A 23,541-nucleotide genomic window follows, 5' to 3' on the forward strand; every position below is an offset into this window, starting at 1 on the left:
GAGTCTCATTTACTCTTTGCCATCATAAGTTATATCATATTCTAAGCCACAGTTATTAATGGTGACCAGTTTCTGTCTTCTAAGTTGTGATGCACATGCACATACTTACACTCACCCATACCCTACACACACATTCATGGACTTATCTTAGGAGAAATAAAAACATTAGATACTTGGAGACCTATCAGAGCTTGCAGACCTATCAGGGTTCTGGGGGCCTCCTACTCATACACCACCCCATGTCACTCTGCTCCCAAGAGATTCACACTGGAACCTTCAAACTTAAGGTTCACAAAGACCTTGTTCTGTTTTAGATTCTTGGGGCACCAAAATCTGAGTAATTTGGTTACTTCCAAGCTCCTGCAAAATACAGATTTTTCATATTTTCATTAGTTTAAACTTAATGTGCATATATTAGGGGGAATCCCATAGTAGTAGTGGGACTTGGAAAAGTGTAAGGAACGCACCCTGTCTTCAATAGAGACAGTCTAGTCAAAGGGATACTTCAAAAAAGTGAAGAGTCCAATAAATGACTAAATCAAATGCTTCATGGAGGGGTACTGATGCAAAATGTGATGAGAGTTCTAAGGAGAAAGAGATGACCAATGAATGGTCAATCCAAGGAGTTTGGTGAGATTTCACACAAGAGCTAAGTCTCAGGTGACATTGATTGTTAAAGTAGATTTGAAGAGTGAATGGAGAGGAGAGAACACCCCATGCTGTCTGGCAGCATAAGCAAAGAAACAGAGGTGGGAGCTCTCCTGTTCCATGGGAAAAACTAAACAGACCTTCTTGAACAGGTAATATTTGCATCTAATGGAGGAGAGGGCAGAGTGCTGAATTTGAAAATAGGAAAGGACCTTAAGGTCTAAGAGACCTACTCCCTCATTAGCATAAGAGGTTAATGAGAACTCAAGGAAGTAAGGTATGACATGGTCAGCCCACAGCAGCACCAGGGCTGAACCTCAGCCCTGTAAGCTCAGCCATGTTACTTTCTACTGTAGTCTGGTGCAATCTTTTAACAGTGGTTGAACTGAATGATAAAGTGGAAGAGGAAAGTGGGCAAGCACAGTTAGCAACAGTGTCCTTAAAAAGGAGTCACAAGAATTTGTGCTTGACAAGGTCATGAATAAGAAGGCACAAGTGCTAAGGAGTGCCATGGTGTGTTTTAGAGATATTCACTCAGGAGCTGGTGAAGGTTGGTAAGGAATAATCCCAGCACTGAAGCCTCAGTGGTAATCTCCGTAGGAGGCAATGAAGACCTGCCCTGTGCAGCATGAAGAGAAATGGAATGAATAAAATTGATGCAAGACAATGCAGACAGAAATGAAAGTAGCAGCAGGTCTCAAAACTAGGTGACAGGTTGAACAGGGTAAAGGAAAGAGAAAAGTAAAATTTAAAAAATAATATCTAAATTTTGAGCCTAGAAAATTAGTACGAAAGTATTGTTATTGATAGAATTTAGTAGTTTATTTATGAGGGGAAATGATGCCTGTCTCTTTTATTGGGTAAAAATTATGTGGAGTGAAGATATTCTTTAGGGAGGAGGACTTTCAGTATGGAGAGTGGGGACTTTGTCTATACTCTGCATGACAATATGCCAGCATCCAGCACCATGCCAAGCTGAATGAACATTTGTTGAATAAATAAAATCAATTCTGGGACACAAAAGAAAGATGTAATTATGTAATATGTATGGAATAACTATTAGATTAAATCATAAATATATATAAATTATAACTATTATGACTGTTACTTTAATTGTATATGAAACAATAGCTTTGTTATGGTTGTTCTTCAAGTTGCTCAGTATAAGGAATGATGCAGTAAAATTTACTTACATTTCATTTTATTTTATTATATCCCTTTAAAAGAAATTATTTTAATGTGAAAAGTGAAAATAATAGCTGGTAATATACAGAGGAAAAAATCAAACCTGGAAACAAGGAAACATTGTATGGGGGGGAAGTCAAATTGACATTTGATTGAAATGGAAACATAAGTAAGTATGATTCCTGAGTCTATAGATATGTATTTCTGATCAGAATAACACTTCCTATTCCAGCTATTGAATTAGAATACTCAGTAGATCTTGGATTATCGTGGCACCCATTGGTAAGGGATTGTCTGCCTACCAATGTCGAATGCAGTCGTTATCACCTGCAGCGGGTCCTGGTGTCAGACACTTTCAACAAGTGGACCAGAATCACTCTGCCTCTCCCTCCTTACATCAGGTATGGATGCTTCTGCATGTAGCAAATCCAAATGTAATATAATTTAGGATGTCAGATTTCACCACAGCAAGTTTAAATGAGATACATGAGATTTTATTACCTGTTGATGATATTGCCACACATGAATCGTTAAGGCAATCTTAATAAATAAAATAGAAGCCAGTTTTTATAGTGATATGTTCTTTATTTTCCCCAAATGCAGGCTTTTACTGACTTTTAACTCTAACATTTTCAAAGAATGGCATATGCAAGAAACCAATGCCTGGATCAATGAGCTTCTCCAGCTTAATTCACTATGGCATGAACAAACCCTTTCTCTTTATCCTCACTCGAAGACATATTTTCATTGCTTTCTAGAGAGAGGAGAAGGGAGAAAGAGGGAGAGAAACATTGATGTGGGAAATAAACATCAATTGGTACCCATAGTGGAGTACATACCCCAAGCAGGGATCAAATCAGCAACCTGGGTACATGCCCTGACCGGGAATGGAACCCACGACCTTTAGGTCTATGAGTGGACACTCCAACTGAACCAGACCAGCCAGGGCAAGAACAAGCCTCAAATTTAAAACAGACACATTGGATACAAAATGGATTTAAATGGAATCTTTTTATATCAGTCAGACTACTGTAAATATATTAGTGAGTGGTGTCATATAAATGAGGTATTTACTATCATAAATGTGTATTAAAATTAGTGTCTGCTTTTGAAATATTACTTCAAACAGTATCTTGAAAATTATCACCTAGAGCATTTTTATATGAAAAACGATTGTAAGTACTTTATTTATTGTATCTATAAGAAGTGATGGTGGCTTTGCTTCAGAGGAATAGTAAAAAGATAAATGAAAAAGAAAAGATACGATGGCAGCTTAATAAAATTGCCTGGGAAATGCAGGTAAGAAGTCTAAACTACCTTTGTACTTGCAACTGTTTGAGTAAAGCAGAGAATTCCCCCTGCCTAGTAGGATAGTGTTACGTGACTCTCTTTTCATCACCAGCATAGGTGCTAAGCATGGGAAACTTGTAAAATCTTTATAAGAATTCCTGTTCCCTCCAAGAAAATGGTAATCAGCTGCTGCCCTCACAAAAGATGCAAAGCAACCAATTCAGAATGTCAAACAGAAGTTACAGTGTGGGCTCGTTATTGTTCTATCACCTTCCCGCATATGAATAATGAATAAATTTTCCTGGAAAATGACCATAAAATTCAACCATTCACCTAAGGACAGAACTGTTCCTGGGATTATCAAAAATGGGATGGTTTCCATTACTCACGGCTCAGGGCTGCTCTACCATTGCTGGCTCCGAGGTGCAAGACTATATTAACTGTCAGCACAGTTGCCAAGTTTAAATGAGATACGTGAGATTTTGTTCTCATTAGAGGTATTGCCATGAATGAATTATTGAGGTGATCTTAATAAGTAAAATAGAAAAATAAACCTCCATTAAGGCAGCAGTCTTTTAAGTCTTTATGCATTCTTTGAATTATTACCGAGCTACTTGGTAGCATTTTGCAAATAAGAAACATCCCAAGATTTACTCCAGTTAGTCGTATCCCCTTACATCTTTTACTCAAGAAGAGTAATTATTCCTCATCTTCTAATCTGTTTTTTAATTGTCTCTTGTAAATACCTCCAAGAATTTTGACTCTTTCAAGTGATATTTGAAAAATATGATGAACATTTATTTTCTCTTGCAATTGTATTGAAAATATGTGGTTCATTTATCATACTGCCCTCAAAGCTCATGTTGTACAATGATTTCAAAGTCAACACTGCCCTTTGTATAAGTCAACTAGATCCTTTGGGTAATTCAGACAGAAATGTGTATGGATGGAGCTCAAGCCAGGCCCACTTCTTATCATGCTCTTCCGCATGCTAAAGATTAGAACAATGCGCCAGCCTCAGAGTACTTTTTCTCCAATGCAGATTAGTATATCTATACTATATATGCTCTTATATTCACTTTTTAAATGTGGTGTTTCCATGTTTTGAGTTGAACTTACTCCCTCAACATCTGTGTTGAGACATCAATGTTTATGTTATCCACCAGGACAGAATTGAGAATTTTAGTTTTTTGCTCTTCCCTATGGACAAACATGATCTGACAACTTAAAACCATGTGCTAAATAGGGTGTGACAATGTGCCAGTTGTAGGTCTGATCACTCACTCACTTGCAGCCACAAGCTAGGATCCCAGTATTATTGGTACAAGAGTGACACGTCAACTGAATTTGGTGGTCCACAGATTAATATCAAACTATTAGCCAAACCAAAATGGCCAGTAGTCATCATAGTTATTATTCAACCATTTAGTAATTTATTAAGCAAATATTTTTTAAATACTACTACTATTACTACTACTACTTTTTTAAATTTTATTTATTTATTTATTTATTTATTTATTTATTTATTTATTTATAGAGAGAGGGAAAGGGAAGGAGAAAGAGGGAGAGAAACATCAATGTGTGGTTGCCTCTCATGTGCCCCCTACTGGACATCGGCCTGCAACCCAGGCATGTGCCCTGACTGGGAATCAAACCAGTGAACCTTTGCTTCACAGGCCTGTGCTCAATCCACTGAGCTACACCAGCCAGGGCTAAGCAAATATTTTTGAAATGTTTGATTATGTGCTGGTTTCATGTGAACTTATTCCTGCCTCAAGGAGCTTTTAGTGCAGTGGGAGAGGGAAATCCCCATTAATCACAAAGTAAATATAAAATTCAGCTGTGATGAAAGATGGAGGACAGTTGCATGATGCTAAGACATCATATGTCATAGGTAGGTTTACAGAAGTCAAGAAAGTCAAGGAATGCCTTCTTGAGAAAAGATCATTGAGATAAGATATGAAGGATGCATAGGAGTTAAGTAGATAAAAAAAAAAGGAGAAGAGTGTTGTACAAAAGGATAACAGCCTATAGTAGAAGGAAGCAGGTATTTGAGATACTGGAAGATGGATCAGAGAGACAAAGAGAGAGAGTGGAGTGAGGTGTGAGATGGTGAGACCATGAAGATCACTGTAAGTTGTACTGAAGATTTGGGGATTTGTTATATGAACAATGAAAAGCCTGCTAAAGTGCTTGGAAATGGGTAGCCATAATCAGATTTGNGCCTTCTTGAGAAAAGATCATTGAGATAAGATATGAAGGATGCATAGGAGTTAAGTAGGTAAAAAAAAAAAAAGGAGAAGAGTGTTGTACAAAAGGATAACAGCCTATAGTAGAAGGAAGCAGGTATTCGAGATACTGGAAGATGGATCAGAGAGACAAAGAGAGATAGTGGAGTGAGGTGTGAGATGGTGAGACCACGAAGATCACTGTAAGTTGTACTGAAGATTTGGGGATTTGTTATATGAACAATGAAAAGCCTGCTAAAGTGCTTGGAAATGGGTAGCCATAATCAGATTTGCACTCAGAAAAGCTTATTCTAACTGAAGAATAAATTGGGGAGGCTAAGGGTAGATATGAGGAGACTCTTAACTGGCAGTAAGTGCTAGGAGCTTTAAGGTACAGCAGACATGAACAGAGTGGAGACAATGAAGAATAATGGCAATAAAATTGACTGAGCTTAATGATGAAATGGACATGGAAAAGTGAGGGAAAGGGCATTGTTGAAGATGACTCCCTGGTTTCTGAACTGTGAAACTGAATGCATGCTACTCTTTTCACAGGAAAGGGAATACTAAGACTAAACACAAGATATATCATACTCTACTCCAAACACTGTTATATTAAAATTTAAATAAATTGGGGTAGGTGGAATCATGGTGTGTATTCCTCCCCATATACATTGGTTAAGTTAGATCTTCCTGGAAGGAAAAAAATGAACAGAAAGCATTGTACTTGAGTGGAGAGTTCCAACTTTTCAGTATGGTAAGCTTTTACACACGTCATCTCATGCCCCTAAGCTTTAGTTTCCCTACCTGAAAGATGGAGATACTTTTTCCATAAGATAATTGAGTAAATGTGCATGGTGGTGTTTGGGACATTGTAAACATTTACTAAAATCTAAATCATTTTAATTTTTATAAGTTAACTACACAATCAAGTTTACTATCAGACTTAAACTTTAGTCAGATTATGAAGTCTTACTAAATTAGCTTAATCAGAGTGAGCCCATGGTAATGGCAAGACACTATATTAAGTTTCTGCTCTGTATGAGGTTGTAATAGGATTGGGGAAAATTAGAAGTATACCAAAGAAACAACTTAAAAATAATACACAATGTATGTCATTTAGAGCTTCACTAAGGAATAGGCTAGAAATGCTGTAGGTATTAAGAAATGGAAGACAGTGTTAAATGCCAGAGTTGGAGAAGTTTTTGTGGGAGAAATGGGCCCTCAACGGATGGCTAAGAATTTGGTGAGTGGGGAGAAAAAAATTTCTAAATAAGAGGAACAGTGTGAACAGGGCACATGATTGTAGGTGGAGCACAGGAAATGCTGATAGAAGCAGAGGGCCCATATCTGGAACTGTGGGAAGTTGTTAGTGGAGTTGGGTTAACTTATAGCAAGTTTGAAGCAAGGCAAAGGAGTTTAGACTTGCAGGAAAAATGAACTATAGTGGATTTTTCAGCTGAGAATATTCTTCCAAGAAAAAAAATAGGGAGAACAGAGAGATGTGAATAAGAGGAAAGTGGTAAAGGCATTGTGATAACAACTAAACATGAAATAACAAGGGTTTGTGCTACAGCTACTATGGAGGAGATGAGGCAGATATTACAGGCTGTTTCAAAGAAAGAATTGATAAAATTCAGTAACAGTTTCTTCTCTGCTGCACACTGCAATAAATGACTCTATAGTTTTGAAACCTGAGAGAGTGGTGAGAAGTGAAAAGAGAGTTAAAGTTGATTCCAGGAGGAACAATATGGCAAATTTAATCAATTGATGCTGAGTTGAATAATATGCCTGGAATTACAAATGCAAAAATGCAAATATCCATTTGACAGAGATACAAAGGTTGGAAACAAGGAAGGATAAACTTTGGAGGCATGAGCATAGAGATGATATGCAATGCTATAAAATTGCATCAGCTCTCCATAGGAGAGCATTTAAAAAGAAAATAAAGGATCTCTAAATTTAATAGAATGAGTGACAATAGCTATTAAAGAAATGGAGAGGATATAGTCAGAGAGTTGGAAGAAGAACCAGAATAATATGGTATCCAAAAGGCAAGTGAAAAGAGGCTGCCAGACAGGAAGAGGTGGTCATCAGCAACAAATGCTACAGAGAATCACGAAGAAAAATGTTTCACAATAAATTTAATAGAAGTTCTTAAGGAAATAGTGACCTTCGAAAAAAAGTGTCAGTAAGATACTGAAAACAAATACAGCTTGTCTGGCCCCAGAGCCCATAGGCATAACCACTATATTAATACTATAAATATTTATTGCTTGCCTAGGAGACATAGGAAGGGAGAATGTTAGAAGCTCTTGGGAGAAGCTAAAAAGAAGATAAGAAGATGTCAAAATAAATTTCATAGCCCTTAATCTGAATCTGCTTACTCTTCTTTACTAACCCCAGACTAAAAATAACAGGTGGCTCAAGTGGCATGGGTTCTTGAAATGTCACCTGAGAACCAGGGTAAGTCAATGGAAGGGCACGTAACTCAAATCCACCCAGAAAGGTAGAGGGGGAGCTGTTACTGCAAGGCTCAGGTGTGACTTGGCTATTTTAAGTCACAGTTTGAACATGATCCATTCCCTTCTACTACACCTAATGACCTAGCTGATACCCCAGTCTTTAAAGATTAACTACAACACTTTGGAAGCCAGGTGGTTTTAACCACAGCATGGAACATACTTAATGTTTACAGGAAGTCTAAGGGAAAGGTGATAAGCCTATGAAAGGGCAAGAAGATTGTAGAGCAACTGGGGTGGTGAGATGGGAATAGAGGAAGCTACAGCTTTTTGTAGGTAAACAGATTTTGGGGGGAGGATATTTTTCAATGATATTTTTATCTGCTATAACTGCAAACAAAGAAAAAGTCTTATTTTTACAAGAAAACCAAATAACTAAGCACAATATTTTCTGAGCTCACATTAGAGAAATACTCACAGGAATTACAATTTTATTTTTTAGGACTTTTATTATTTTTTATTGTTATTCAAATACAGTTATTGTTATTCAAATAACTGTTATTCAAATAACAGTTATTGTTATTTTTATTGTTATTCAAATACAGTTATTGTTATTCAAATACTGCCTTTCCCCCTCACCCAGCCCAGCACCCCAGCCCTCCACAACTTCTTTCTGTTTCTACCTGCCCACATTATTGTCCATGTGTCCTCTATAATTGTTCCTGCAAACCCTTCACCCTTTCCCCCAAAATTCCCTCCCCTCTCCCTTCTGGTCACTGTCAGCCTATTCTCAATTTCAGTAGCTTTAGTTATATTTTCCTTGTTTGTTTGTTTTGTTGGTTAGGTTTCTGTTAAAGGTGAGATCATATGGTATTTGTCTTTCACCACCTGGCTTATTTCACTTAGCATAATGTTTTCCAGTTCCATCCATGCTGTTGCAAAGGGTAGGAGTTACTTCTTTCTTTCTGCTGAATAGAATTCTATTGTGTGAATGTACCATAGTTTTTTGATACATTTATTTACTGATGGGCACTTAGGTTGCTTCCAGTACTTAGCTATTGTAAATCATGTTGCTATGAACCTTGGAGTGCATAGGTTCTTTTCGATTGATGTTTCAGGGTTCTTAGGATATAATCCTAAGGGGGAGACTTTCCTCACAAGTCCCCCCCATGTGCCATGGATGAGAGTAAATATGACTGAGACATAATGTGATCTGCTTAGAGAGAAGTGGCCATTTTCCCAGAGGAAAAGGCCGTGAGCAGTGACCAGTTTCTCAGGGGAAAAAGGGCAGTAGCGGCCAGTTTCTCCGAGGAGGAAAAGGCCTCCACCCCCCTCCTCCAGGGTCTTTTATTGGGTTGTAATACACAGGAATACAGGGCAGCAAAGATCAAACAGTAGATAACATTTCAAAGCAATCTGAGGGCTTAGTCTGAGTCATAGTCTGTCAGGAACAGAGTTTTAGGGTTTCCTGCTCAAACCCGTAACATATGAATGAAAGCACTCTTAGCAGAGCAGATTTCACAGGTTTAATAGGAAGTCTTTGTGATGCCAGATTTTTCCCCAGGACACCCTCTAGCAAGGCAAGGAGCTGCACCTCTCCCCATCAGGTATTCAGGCTTAAGGGGATTAAAGATAGGAAGCATTTCTCCCAGAGAACATGGGGACTCAGGCTATGTCAAAGCTGGGGGGCGAGAGTCCATTGCTCCCTCTTTGTTGCAGCCCCCTGAGTCCTTCCATGATGGCCTCCCAAGTGACTGAGTCTGGCTTAGGTTGCCCCCCACTGTGAGGGGTCTTACCCATCATTGACTTCCGACCAAGCTTTGGGGGTAGGGAGAGGAAACTGAGGCAGCATTTGCTACCAGAGACAAGCTTTGTCTCCTGTGGCTCACATTCCAAAGGTCGTCCCTCACCCTTAACCACAAGGGGTTGAGATACAATTCCTAAAACCAGGCAGAGCAGTCTACAACATACTCCTAGTAGTGGAATTGCCAAGTCAAAAGGCAGGTCCATTTTTAGTTTTCTGAGAAAGTTCCATACTGTTTTCCACAGTGGCTACACCAGTCTGAATCCCACCAATGGTGCACTAGGGTTCCCTTTTCTCTACATCCTCTCCAACACTTGTTTGTTGATTTGTTTATGATGGCCATTCTGAACGGTGTGAGGTGTTATCTCATTGTGGTTTTAATTTGTATCTCTCTGATAGCTAGTGGTACTGAGCATATTTTCATGTCTCTGGACCCTCTGTATGCCCTCCTTGGAGAAGTGTCTGTTCAAGTCCTTTCCCCATTTTTTTAATTGGGTTCCTTGTCTTCTTAGAATGGAGTCATGTGAATTCTTGATATACTTTGGAGACTAAACCCTTGTCTGAGGTATCATTGGCAAATATGTTTTTCCATACAGTTTGTTCTCTTTTTATTTTAATACTGTTTTCTTTAGCTGTGCAGAAGCTTTTTATTTTGATGAGATCCCATTTGTTTATTCTTTCCTTTATGTCTCTTGCTCCATGGGACATATCAGTGAAAATACTGCTGCAAGGAATATCTGAGATTTTCCTGCCTATGTTCTCCTCTAGGGCTTTAATGGTGTCACATCTTATATTTAAGTCTTTTATTTGAATTTATTTTTGTGTATGGTGTAAGTTGGTGTTCAAGTTTCATTTTTTTTGCAGGTAGCTGTCCAAACCTCCCAACATCATTTGTTGAAGAGGCTATTTATACTCTATTTTATGTTGCTTCCCCCTTTGTCGAATATTAATTGACTGTAGAGATTTGGGTTTATTTCTGGGCTCTCTGTTCTGTTCCATTGGTCTATATGCCTCTTTTTATGCCACTATGAGGCTGTTTTGATTACAGTGGCCTTGTAATACAGTTTGGTATCAGGTATTGGGATTCCTCCTACTTTGTTCTTCTTTCTCAAAATTGCGTCTGCTATTCGGGGTCATTTATGGTTCCATATAAATTTTTGAAGTGTTTGTTCTATGTCTGGAAATATGCCATTGGTACTTTAATAGGTATAGCACTGAATCTGTAAATTGCTTTGGGTAGTATGGACATTTTGATGATGTTAATTCTTCCAATCCATGAACATGGTATATGTTTCCATTTGTTCGTGTCTTCCTTGATTTCTTTCTTCACGGTTGTGTAGTTTTCTGCATACAGGTCTTTTACCTCCTTGGTTAGGTTTGTTCCTAGGTATTTTATTTTTGTTTTTGCTATAGCAAATGGGATTTTCCCCTGATTTCTGCTTCTGATGTTTCATTGTTGGTATACAAAAATACCTTTGATTTCTGGATATTGACTTTGTATCCTGCTGTTTTGCCAAATTCATTTATTAGGTCGAGCAGTTTCTTGGTTGAGTCTATAAGATTTTCTATGTACACTATCATGTCATCTACAAACAATGACAGTTTTGTTTCCTCCTTTCCAGTTTGGATACTCTTTATTTCCTTTTCTTGTCTGATGGTTGTGGCTAGGACTTCCAATACTATGTTGAATAGAAGTAGTGAAAGTGGACAACCTTGTCTTGTTCCTGATCTTAGTGGGAAAGATTTTAGTTTTTGGCATTGAGTATGATGTTGGCTGTAGGTTTCTCCTACATGGCCTTTATTATATTGAGGAATGCTCCCTCTATTCCCACTTTGCTGAGTGTTTTTATCATAAATGGGTGTTGTGCCTTATCAAATACTTTGTCCACATCTATTGATATGATCATGTGATTTTTGCCTTTGCTTTTGTTTATGTGATGTATTATATTTATTGATTTGCAAATGTTGTATCATCCTTGCATCCCTGGGATGAATCCCACTTGGTCATGATGTATGATTTTTTTAATGTATAGCTGGATGCAGTTAGCCAATATTTTGTTGAGGATTTTAGCATCTGTGTTCATCAGCAATATTGGCCTGAAGTCTTCTTTCTTTGTTGTGTCTTTATCTGGTTTTGGGATTAGGATGATGCTGGCTTCATAAAAAGAGTTTGGGAGGCTTCCATCATTTTGGATTTTTTGCAGTAGTTTGTAAAGGATACAGGTTAGTGCTTCCTTTAATGCTTTGTAGAATTCTCCTGTGAAACCATCAGGTCCACGGCTTTCATGTGTCAGGAGTTTTTTGATTGCTGCTTCAATTTCATCTGCTGTTATTGGTCTATTCAGGCTTTCTGCTTCTTCTTCATTGAGTTTTGGAAGGTTATATTTTTCTAGAAATTTTTCCACTTCACCTAGCTTTCCAATTTCTTCGCATATCATTCTTTGTAGTAATTTCTTTGTATTTCTGTGGTATCAGTTGTAATCTCACCTCTTTCATTTCTAATTGTGTTTATTTAGGTCCTCTCCCTTTTTTCTTAATGAGTGTGCTTAAAGGCTTGTCAATTTTGTTTATCTTTTCAAAGAACCAGCTCCTGGATTCATTGATCCTTAGAATTGTGCTTTTAGTCTCTATGTCATTTAATTCTGCTCTGATCTTGGTTATTCCCTTCCTTCTACTTACTCTGGGCTGTCTTTGTTGTTGTTCCTCGAGTTCTGGTAGGCATAGGGTTCGGTTGTTCATTTGAAATGTCTCTATTTTTTTTTAGGTAGTCCTGTATAGCTATGAATTTTCCTCCCAGGACTGCCTTTCTGTGTCCCATAAGTTTTGGGTTGTTGTGAGTTCATTTTCATTTGTTTCTAGGAACTTTTTGATTTCCTCCTTGATCTCCTTGACCGATTCACTGTTTAATAGCATGCTATTCAATCTCCATGATTTTGAGTGTTTCAGGGTTTTTCCCTTGGGGTTGGTTTCTTGATTCAGTCCCTTGTGGTCAGAGAAAATGCTTGATATGATTTCAAGTTTCTTGAATTTTATGAGGCTTGTTTTGTGTCCTATCGTGTGGTCTATCTTTGAAAATGTTCCATGTGCATTTGAAAAGAATGTGTATTTTGCCTCTTCAGGATGAAAGGCCCTATATATATCAGTTAAGTTGATTTTATCTAGGGCATTCTTCAATATTACGATGTCTTTGTTGATATTTTGTTTGGAAGGTCTGTCCATTTCTGACAGTGGGGTGTTAAAACCCCTACTATAATTTTGTTGCTATCAATATCTTTCTTGAAGGCCTTCAAGATTTTCTTTATGTATTTGTTGGGTGCATATATATTTACAATGTTTATGTCTTCTTGGTGGATTCTTCTCTTGAGTATTATGAAGTGACCTTCTGAGTCTCTCTTTATGGCTCTTTTCTTGAAGTCTATTTTTTCTGATGTGAGTATTGCTATCCCAGCTTTTTTATCATGTCCATTTGCTTGGAAAAATTGTTTCCAGCCCTTCACTTTGAGTCTATGTAGGTCTTTTGTCCTGAGGTGGGTGTCTTGTAGACAGCATATGGGTGGGTCATGCTTTCTTATCCATTCAGCTATTCTATGTCTTTTGATTAAAGCATTTAATCCATTTATGTTTACGGTTATTATTGATAGGTACTTATTCATTGCCATTTTTGTACCACAGTTCCTCTCTGTCTCTCTCTTTTCCTTCCTTTCCTTAAAGCAGTCCTTTTAGTATTTCTTGTAGAGCTGGTTTGGCGGAGGCATATTCTTTTAGACTTCTTTTGTCTTGGAAGTTCTTTATTTGGCCTTCTATCTTGATTGAGAGCCTTGATGGGTAAAGTAGCCTTGGTTGTAGGCCTCTGGTTCTCATTACTTGAAATATTTCTTGCCATTCTCTTCTGGCTTGGAGTGTTTCCATTGAGAAGTCAGGTGCTAGCCTTATTGGGACTCCCTTGTATGTTACTTCCTGTTTCTCTTGTGCTGCCTCTAAGATTCTCTCTTTGTCTTGGAATTCTGTCATTTTATTATGATGTGTCTTGAAGTGAGCCTCTTTGGGTTTCTCTTGATTGAGGCTCTGTGTTTCCTGGATTTGTGTGACTTTTTCTCCATCAAATTAGGGAAGTTCTCATCATTACTTTTTCAAACAGGTTTTCTATCCCTTGCTCTTCTTCTTCGCCTTCTGGTATCCCTATTATATGGATATTATTATGGTTCATGTTGTCCTGCATTTCCCTTAATCTCTTTATTCTTTCTGAGCCTCATTTCCTTCTCTTGCTCTATCTGGGTATTTTTTTCTACCTTGTCCTCCAGCTTGCTGATCCAATCCTCTGCTTTATCTAGCCTGCTTTTCATTCCTTCTACTATGTTCTTTAGTTCAGAAATTGTATTCTTCATTTCCTCTTGGCCCTTGTTGATAGTTTCCATTTCCTTTTTCATGTTGATATAGTTTGCTGTGAGTTCATTGTAGTTTCCCTGTAGTTTGTGGTAGTTCTCTGTGAGCTCATCGAGCTTCCTGATATCCATTGCTTTGAACACAATATCTGATAGTTGACTTGACGCTATTTCATCTAACATTCTTTCTGAGGCTTCCTCCTTTTCTTTCATTTGGGGATTGTTTCTTTGTCTTCCCATTGTTTGTGACACTTCTTGTTAGCCTCTGCTTCTTAAAATTATCTGTTCTGACTCCCTGGGTTTATGGTGTGAACTTTTATGATAGAACACCTGTGACATTCAGTGGTGCAGTCTCCTTGATCTCCTGAGCTCACTGGTCTTGGGCTGTTATTTAAGTTGGCTCTGTGTATATCTTTGGGTTTTGGTTGTTGTTGGGTCTTTCTGTGGTGGGTCCTCCCCTCCAGCTGGCTAACTGAGGGTCACTCCATCCACCATGTCTTGTATTCTGTTGTCAGGTGTGGACAGGTTGTGTTGAAGCTGATTCTTTTGTGTGTACAAGGTTTTGAGGCTTCTCTCTTGCTGTTGTTCAGTTGTTTGTACTGTGTAGTTTCTCCACCACTTAGTTATATTTCCAGATCGGTCCTGGACTGAGATTAGTGTGGCTTCCACTCCCTCCTTCACCTTTTTCCATTGCTATCTGTTGGTGGTGCATTTCCTCTTCCAGTAGGTGTACTGGTGTTCACAGCTCCCACCTTCCAAATCCTCTGGAGTAGCAAAGTGAAATTTGTCTCACTGTCTCAGTTATTGGGATGACCCCTCTTTGGGTCTAACTCTGGACTTTTCACAGCTCCAGGTTTTATTGTCTCACCATCTAATTTTTCAATGTCCTCTACAATTTTTGGTCTCCAATCTTCATATGTGCTGGGATACCATTGGCTGTTCACTCTGTTCCTCAGAAGATCAGCTAGGTGTTTCACCCATGCGCAGGGGGAAGTGGACTCCAGTCCCACCTATCTTGCTGCCATCCTCTCTCTCCCACAAGTTTATTTTTTGAAGGAAAGATTCTTTAAACTTGTCCTGATATTTTTTTCTCTCCATTGTTACAATCAACTTAACAGTATCCTTTGACAGACTTTTGGCAGACATTACTGATTATCTTGTCAATTTTTCAGTCCAGTCAAGGAAGCCTTGGAATTCTCTTTTTTAAAAAAAAATATGTATTTTATTGATTATGCTATTATATTGTCCCATTTTCACCCTTTTATTCCCCTCTGCCCTGCACACCTCCTCCCACCTTTAGTTCATGTGCATGGGTCATACATGTAAGTTCTTTGGCTTCTACATTTTCTATACTATTCTTAACCTCCCCTTGTCTATTTACCCCTACCATTTATGCTACTTATTCTCTGTACCTTTTCTCTTTCCCACACCATCCCACTCCCCCACTGATAACACCTGCATGTGATCTCCATTTCTGTAATTCTGTTCCTGTATGGTTATTTGCTTAGTTCATTTTTGCTTTTGTTTTTATTTTAGGTTTGATTTTCAATAACTGTGAGTTTGTTGTTATTTTACTGTTCATATTTTTTACCTTTTTTTCCTTTAACATTTCATGTAATAAGAGCTTGGTGATGATGAACTCCTTCAACTTGACCTTATCTGGGAGGCACTTTATCTGCCCTTCTATTCTAAATGATTGCTTTGCTGGATAGAGTAATTTTGCATGTAGGTCCTTGCCTTTCATGACTTCAAATACTTCTCTCCAGCCCCTTCTTCCCTGCAAGGCTTCTTTTGAAAAATCAGCTGATAGACTAATGGGAACTGCTTTGTAGATAACTGTCTCCTTTTGTCTTGCTGCTTTTAATATTCTCTCCTTCTCTTTAATTTTGAGTAATTTAATGATGATGTACCTTGGTGTATTCCTCCTTGGGTTTAGCTTCTTTGAGATTCTCTGAGCTTCCTGGGCTTCCTGGAAGTCTATTTCCTTTGCCAGATTGGGGAAGTTCTCCTTCATTATTTGTTCAAATGAGTTTTCAATTTCTTACTCTTCCTCTTCTCCTTCTGGCACCCATATGATAGGATGTTGGAACATTTAAAGATGTCATGAAGGTTCCTAAGCCTCTCCTCATTTTTTTGAATTCTTGTTTCTTCATTCTGTTCTGGTTGAATGGTTCTTTCTTTCTTCTGATCCAAACCATTGATTTGAGTCCCAGTTTCCTTCCCTGTTGGTTCCCTGTAATTTTTCCTTTATTTCATTTGCATAGCCTTCATTTTTTCATCTAATTTGTGACCATATTCAATGAATTCTATGAACATCCTAATTACCAGTGTTTTGAACTGTGCATCTGATAGATTAGCTATCTCTTTGTCACTTAGTTGTATTTTTTCTGGAGCTTTGATCTGTTCTTTCATTTGGGCCATTTTTTTTTCTGGGCTCACCTGTTATACAGTAAGGGACAGAGCCTTAGGTGTTCACCAGGGTGGGGCAACCCAAGTGGCTATGCTGTTTGTGGGGGAGGGGTTTGAGAGGGACCAATGCTGCTTGCTCTGGTCTCTGCCAGTTTTCAGTCACTTCCCCCACTACCCACAATCAAATTGGGCCCTCTGGTGTGGGTTCCCAGGTGGGTGGGTTTGTGTATGTCCTAAGACATGTGTGGGGTCCTCGAACTCTCCTGTGAGGCTGGGAGTTTTTCCTACCACCTCAACCGCTAGAGGTGTTTTCAGTCACAGGTTTTGAGGCTTTATTTCCCTGTGCTAGAATCCTGGTGTGCTTGATCTATCTTGCTTCCCAGTTGTTTCTCCTGATTTATCTGCATGCAAATGTGGGACTGCTTAGTCCACAGTCTGCCACCTCACATGGTCCACCAGCCACTGCCTTGCTGTGAGTCCTGTCCTCCTGGCTGCCTATTTCCATCCCTCCTACCTGTCTGAATGAATGTTTCTTCTTTAACTCCTTGTTTGTCTGACTTCCATACAATTTGATTTTCTGTCAGTTCTTGTTGCTTTTTGTTTTTAAATTTGTTGCTGTCCTTCTTTTGGTTGTGTGAGGAGGCAGTGTGTCTAGCTACATTTCCATCTTGGCCAGATATCTCAGAATTCTTTTACATATCCATCTTTTCATGTATTATTTTGATACTTTGAGCGTTACTGCTATAACTTTACCAAATATCTGCTGTCATTTAGGATTACAGAACATAAAATAATTTTTTCTGGTATAAACCATGGTACCATTGATTTTCATTGATTACTGAATATATTAATATTATTTTGGAAATATATTAAAACAAATTAAACCTGTTTTCATTTCCACTATAGCAGAGACCAAAACTATTTCCAGAAATTCTGTATTCCCTTTAAGCTTTATCAGTTGTCAACCTTGTTGCCAAGGTTTTATCAGAAAATTTGAGGTTTTCTTTCTTGGTACATATTACTATATATGAATTGTTAAAAATTCTTAAGATTGTTTTAACAATTAAATAAAAGTAATTCTTCATTGAGAATGTATTTTGTAAGTTATAGAAAATTCCCTTTATTTAAAGAATGGGCCAATGTATTCAATGCCTTAGTGGACTTACTCAGAATACTAGTTTTTATTATCATTACTGACTATAATTATCAGTAAAAATAATAAAAACCTTATTTTACAGAAAAAGATAGCCATTCTCAAATCAAAATTTTACAGTATGAAGTGACCACAGATTATTTTTGGCTCACATATATCTGTTTTACATCCAAACATCCTGGTAGCCTGGGAGCCAGGACCCTCTCCAGCTAGACAGCTCTGCTCTGTTCCTCAGTGGTCTTCTTTCCGTGCTCCCAGGAAGCATCTTTGGTGTTTCAACTCAGCCAAGGAGGAAGATACAGTCTTCAGTGGAAAGGCAAAATGCAGTCCAGATGTTCATTTTTGATTTTTACTCCAATTTATCCTCTTAGTGAAAGTGTTTCCTTTTCTTCTATAACAGTATTGGGTAGCATATGTACTCATGTTTTATGAGTATACAATTACCAGGCATAGTTATTCCCAAGGATATAAAATCATCACATTTGAGATGAGGTCTTAAAAGTCACCTAATTTAGCCTTCTCATTATATATGTTAAGTTACTCACCATGAACACAGAATTACCAAGTTTCAGAGTATAGGTCGGAGCCCTTATTTGGGGACTTCTGGCTGATATGGAGACATAGGTAGATACACTTTGACTCCTTGCACAACCAAAATAAGGAAAACAAACAAATTTTGAAACAAAAAATAACCAGAACTGCCAGAGAATAGAACTGTATGGAAGCCTGACAACCAAGGAGTCAAAGAAGAAACATTCATTCAGACCAATAGGAGGGGAGGACATGAGCAGCCAGGGCAGAGAGGTCACATGACAAAGCAGCAGCTGGAGGACCAGGCAATCCCACATTTGTTAGAAGATAAACCCAGAGGAACAACTTGGGTGTGAGACAGTCCACAAAACCCAGGGTTCCAGCAAGGGAAAAGAAAGTCTCAAAGCCTCTGGCTGTAAAAACCTGTGGGGGTGGCAGCAGTGGGAGAAACTCTCAGCTTCATAGGAGAGTTCATTGGAGAGACCCACAGGGTCCTAGAATGTACACAAACCACCAACTCAGGAATTAGCAGAAGCACCCCATTTGTTTGTGGGTAGTGGAAGAAGTGACTGTAAGCTGGCCCAGAACTGAGCAAGTAGCATTGTTCTCTCTAGATCCCTCCCAAACATACAGTGCCACAATGCAGCAATGTGGGTTGTCCCACCCTGCCAAATACCTTACAATGTAACAGGCATGTTGAAACAAAAAAAATGTAGCCCAAAGGAAAGAATTGATCAAAATGCCACAGAAACAACTAAATGAAGAAGAGATAGCCAACCTATCAGATGCAGAGTTCAAATCACTGGTAAGCAAGATGCTCACAGACATGTTTGAGTATGGTCACAAAATAGAGGAAAAGGTGAAGGCTATGCAAAGTGAAATAAAAAAATACACAGGGAACCAATAGTGATAGGAAGGAAACCAGGACTCAAATCAACAGTTTGGAGCAGAAGGAAGAAATAAATATTCAATCAGAACAGAATCAAGAAACAAGAATTCAAAACAATGAGGAGAGGCTTAGGAACCTACAGGACAACTTGAAATGTTCCATCTGAATCATAGGGGTACCATCAGGAAAAGAGGAAGAGCAATAAATTGAAAACTCATTTGAACAAATAATGAAGGAGAACTTCCCCAATCTGGCAAAGGAAATAGATTTCTACGAAGTCCAGGAAGTTCAGAGAGTCCCAAAGAAGTTGGAGTCATGGAAGCACACACCAAAGCACATCATAGTCACATTACTCAAAATCAAAGAGAAAGAGGGAATCTTAAAAGCAGCAAGACAAAAGGAGGCAGTTATCTACAAAGGAGGTCCCATTAGATTATCAGCTGGTATCTCAAAAGAAACCTTACAGGCAAGAAGGAGTTGGAAAGAAGTATTCCAAGTCATGAAAGACAAGGACCTACATCCAAGATTGCTCTATCCAGCAAAGCTATCATTTAGAATGGAAGGGCAGATAAAGTGCTTCCAAGATAAAGTCAAGTTAAAGGAGTTCATCATCACCAAGCCATTATTATAATAAATGTTTAAGGGACTTATCTAAGAAAAAGAAGATCATCAAAAACATGAACAGTAAAATAAGAACAAACTCACAGCTATCAACAACCAAACCTAAAAAACAAACAAGCAAAAAACCTAAGCAAACATCTAGAACAGGAGCAGAATCACAGAAATGGAGATCACATAGAGGGTTATCAGCAGGGAGGTAGAGAGGGGAGAATGGGGGAAAAGGTACAGGGAATAAGAAGCATAAATGGTAGATACAAAATAGACGGGGGGGGGGGGTTAAGAATAGTATAGGAAATAAAGAAACCAAAGGACTTATATGTATGACTCATGGACATGAACTAAGGTGGGGGAATTCTGATGGGAGGAGGGGTGCAGGGCAGAGGGAATAAAGTGGAGAAAAATGGAACAACTTTAATAGAATAATCAATAAAATATATTTTTTGAAAAAGAAAATGTCATGGCTAGAAGTCTCCATAAAAGCCATAAAACCCAACAATGCATCTGGCTTTTAAATCTTCTGTACAGTCTCTCTGTTAAATGGCTGCCCAGCTGGGATTAAAACACAACCAGTGCTTTAAAAGCCACCACCTGCTTGGCCTCCCACGTCACCTCCCAATGGCAAAGAAGTCCTCCCTCCCCTTTAACATCAAGTCACTGTCCCCTCCACAGTGACCGCCAGCCCCTGCCCACCCATGTATAAGACATCACTTATTTTATTCTTCCTGGTCAACTTCATTGCTGTTAAATTTACATTCTTTCAGTAAGTGTTTATGAATCCCAATCTGTAGGTGTCACCAGCAATAAAATGATGAATAAGGAGAATAATCTCACAAAAGAAATTACACATAAATAGGTACTTTTCATTCAAGGTGATATATATGACTTTGATGGAGCATGTATAAAACATTAGGGGAACAAGGAAGTTTTATTATTTGCCCACTATCTATAAACACTGAAGATACAAAACTGTATTCCCTGAAGGAATACAGAGATATTCTCTCCACTTCAGAAGCTTATGGTCTAAAGAAACACAGAAGAAATATATAAATTTGATTCATTATAAAAATCCAAGTGATGATGTGCTATGGCAATGTGATAGTCTATTATATTATTCATAAGGCGTTGCTGAGCATAAGCAGCCATAGCTATTAATAACCTTAGTCACTAAACGTTAAGTGATCAGCAGAGCCACTGAATTGCACAACTCCAGGGGTCTTCCTCACATGATTTCCTGTGAGAATGGCGGCCTCTGGATACCAACTCCTGAACCTACTAAGTGCTGTGCACTGTGCACTGATGTGTAATGTTGAACAAGAGAGATTAACCCTGCTCCCTTAAAACTTAGCCTTCTGAGGACCAGACAGACATTTAAGAAGTACATATGCAAATACATATATGACTATAGTTGTGCTCAGTACTATGCAAGGAAAAGAATAGTTTGCTAGAAAGAGATTTTGAAAGGGATCAGAAAGAAAATGTCTCTATGAATATCTAGCATTTCCTCTCAGACCTAAAGGACACAAGGAATTAATCAGGCTGGGAAAGGAAAACTATACAGGCAGAAGGTTTGTGAGCTCTGGGGACAGAGAGAAGGGGCAGTGCTCCAGAGCGAGTAGCCAGGATGACGGACTAGAGCGAGGGGCCCACCACATGCAGAGCTTCATCCGCCAAGGAGGAGTCTGGGGTTGAAGTTATATGTAGTAGTGTGTGATGGGAGGAAATTGGGTGGACACATCTCTACTGGGAGTAACACAAAGGCTGGTGAGCAAGGGGGATTGTGGAGATATCTGTCAGTGCACAGTAACAGATACCTACCTGAACGATTTCTTTTTAGTGGGAAGATTTTAATTTTGATCTGTTTCTTTTCTGTTTTCTAAATTTAATAGAAATGTTTTCAATTAAAAAGTACGAAAACCTTGCTGTTGTGTGGTCTTTTGCCCTGCCTGAAACAGATCTATCTCGGTCAAGTATTTAACGACCTGTTAGTGACAAACATGTATGAGTCCACAAAACAAAACTGATTCTGGCTGATTATTTCCTCTATGGATCTTGACTATTCAAACTTACTTGAGCCTCAGGCATTTTTTGGATTTTACTGCCATCTAGTGTCTCTGAAAATGTAGGTTTATTTGTTTTTCTGAAAAAGACACTTCCTGAAACTATACAACTGAGCAAATACATGTCTACTTCTGAAATGCAGGAATGTCTGCTCTGGTTTTATTTATATCACACTTAAGTTGACATAAAATAAGTCTACTCTTATTTATTACCCTCTCTCTTATATCTGTCTAATTATCTAGGGTTTCACTGATTCCTCTGATTTGTACTCCTACTATCTTTTTAAGGCTTTCATTTTGAAAAGTCCTCACAAGGTAGACCAGCATATCCATTGCACAAAAGTGTCTGGCTGAGGGAGCAAGTAGGAGTTGAAATCCAACCTATGTCCTTCTTCCAAGTCAAATGCAGAGGGGCTGTGCCTGCTCCAGGACTAGTGTCTTCTCCTGATTTGCAAATACAAGTTAGCATCAGCCCCTTAGTCACTCTACAGTGGTTCCCATGCAAAATTTAGTGCTCACTGATTTCCTGAAGCTACTGGTTTTAGGATTAGTTTTAGTTTCTGTTTAAGTCTGGTTTTACAAAACTCAGAAAAATCATTGGCCCAAAATACATTCTCAAGCTACTTCCATTCAGTTAGGTTTGGTTTTGTTCATCAAAGTTTTGCAGATAATACTGCAATAATGAATGCTCTTTTCAGGATACAAGTGGGGACGTCCGTGCATTTGTGTTGTTAACACTCCTTGCCATGCACTTGCTCAAACATACCAGAACACCTCTTCTTTTTCACCACATCCTTTATTGTAATTCTCTTTTTCTTACAAGGTCCCAAGCCACTCGTTTCCGTTGGCATCAACCAGCTCCTTTTGACAAGCAGCAGACGTGGGCAATAGATAACGTCTATATCGGGGATGGCTGTGTAGACATGTGCAGTGGCCATGGAAGGTGCATGCAAGGGAACTGTGTGTGAGTAGACTTGTTTTCTTCCTTCTGCAGAAAGTTCCTGATTCACATTCCAGGCAGCAGATTTTTCTGAAACTGTTCTTTTAATCACTTCCAAGCTACCTTAGATTATACATTTTCCTAAAATCCCATATCGAGCTAGCTATGGAATTTATGGCAATTATATCTTCATCCTTGCTTGGAGATTAGGAACTGAACAATGGCCGTCTTGTCAGGAGAAGGCTGAAATATAATTGACTGTATTTTATTTCCTTCTGTGTTTCTACAATATACCAGAAGCCTAAAACAGACATTAAAAGAGAGAGGTTCAGGAGTGCAGTGTGTTCTGACAAAAAAAGAATACACTGTAAGTATTTTCCTCACATAGGTCTAAATATACTCGTATGTAATGATATACATTCTTGTGGTTTAATTGATATTCCCCTGTTGTTTGCATAAGAAAGTGTTTAACCAAAGGATACAATAAAACTTTTGCAACAAAAACAAGAGAGAAAGAAAGAAAGTATATAAATGCCTGATCAATTTACCAGGCATATTTGATGGAGAAGTCTAGTATTTTGCTTTTAGAGATCCTTGGCATCTTTGGAAGGATCTAAATAAGGTGTGTGTCAATGTGTGTGTGTTGTGTACTACAGATCTCTTGCTTTATTTTCAAAGATTATGCTGTTCAGTGAGGTGGTATAAATGAAGATGCTGGGAAACAATTCATAGCCCCTTCTTTACTAATCTTTACACACCTGGGAAGTCTTTCTTTTGTTCAATGACTCTAGCCTATATCCAGAATGATCTCTGAGACTCTAGTGCCTCCCAGTTCTGTGTTCGTGTATTTGCTCCCACATCCAACAGAAAAGTCAGTCCTTCGGTCGGAAATAGCAGATGCTATCCAAAGTACCTTGTGCTGTTTTGAATGTGGCTTCTTGG

General features: G+C 38.5%; 1 protein-coding gene across 2 annotated transcripts in view; it reads left to right on the top strand.

Moving 5' to 3' along the window:
* Nucleotides 1-23,541, top strand: part of RELN (reelin) — a 577,463-nt gene that overhangs the window by 508,571 nt on the left and 45,351 nt on the right. For both annotated transcript variants that reach the window (XM_037057079.1, XM_037057081.1), the window contains exons 46-47: nt 2,066-2,234; nt 22,483-22,623. In XM_037057079.1, the coding sequence (XP_036912974.1) occupies nt 2,066-2,234; nt 22,483-22,623 (310 nt within the window). The remainder of the gene's footprint in view (nt 1-2,065; nt 2,235-22,482; nt 22,624-23,541) is intronic.

The sequence above is a fragment of the Sturnira hondurensis genome, unplaced genomic scaffold (assembly GCF_014824575.4).
Source record: "Sturnira hondurensis isolate 20B ecotype Veracruz unplaced genomic scaffold, ASM1482457v3 Scaffold0009314, whole genome shotgun sequence".
Classification (NCBI taxonomy): domain Eukaryota; kingdom Metazoa; phylum Chordata; class Mammalia; order Chiroptera; family Phyllostomidae; genus Sturnira; species Sturnira hondurensis.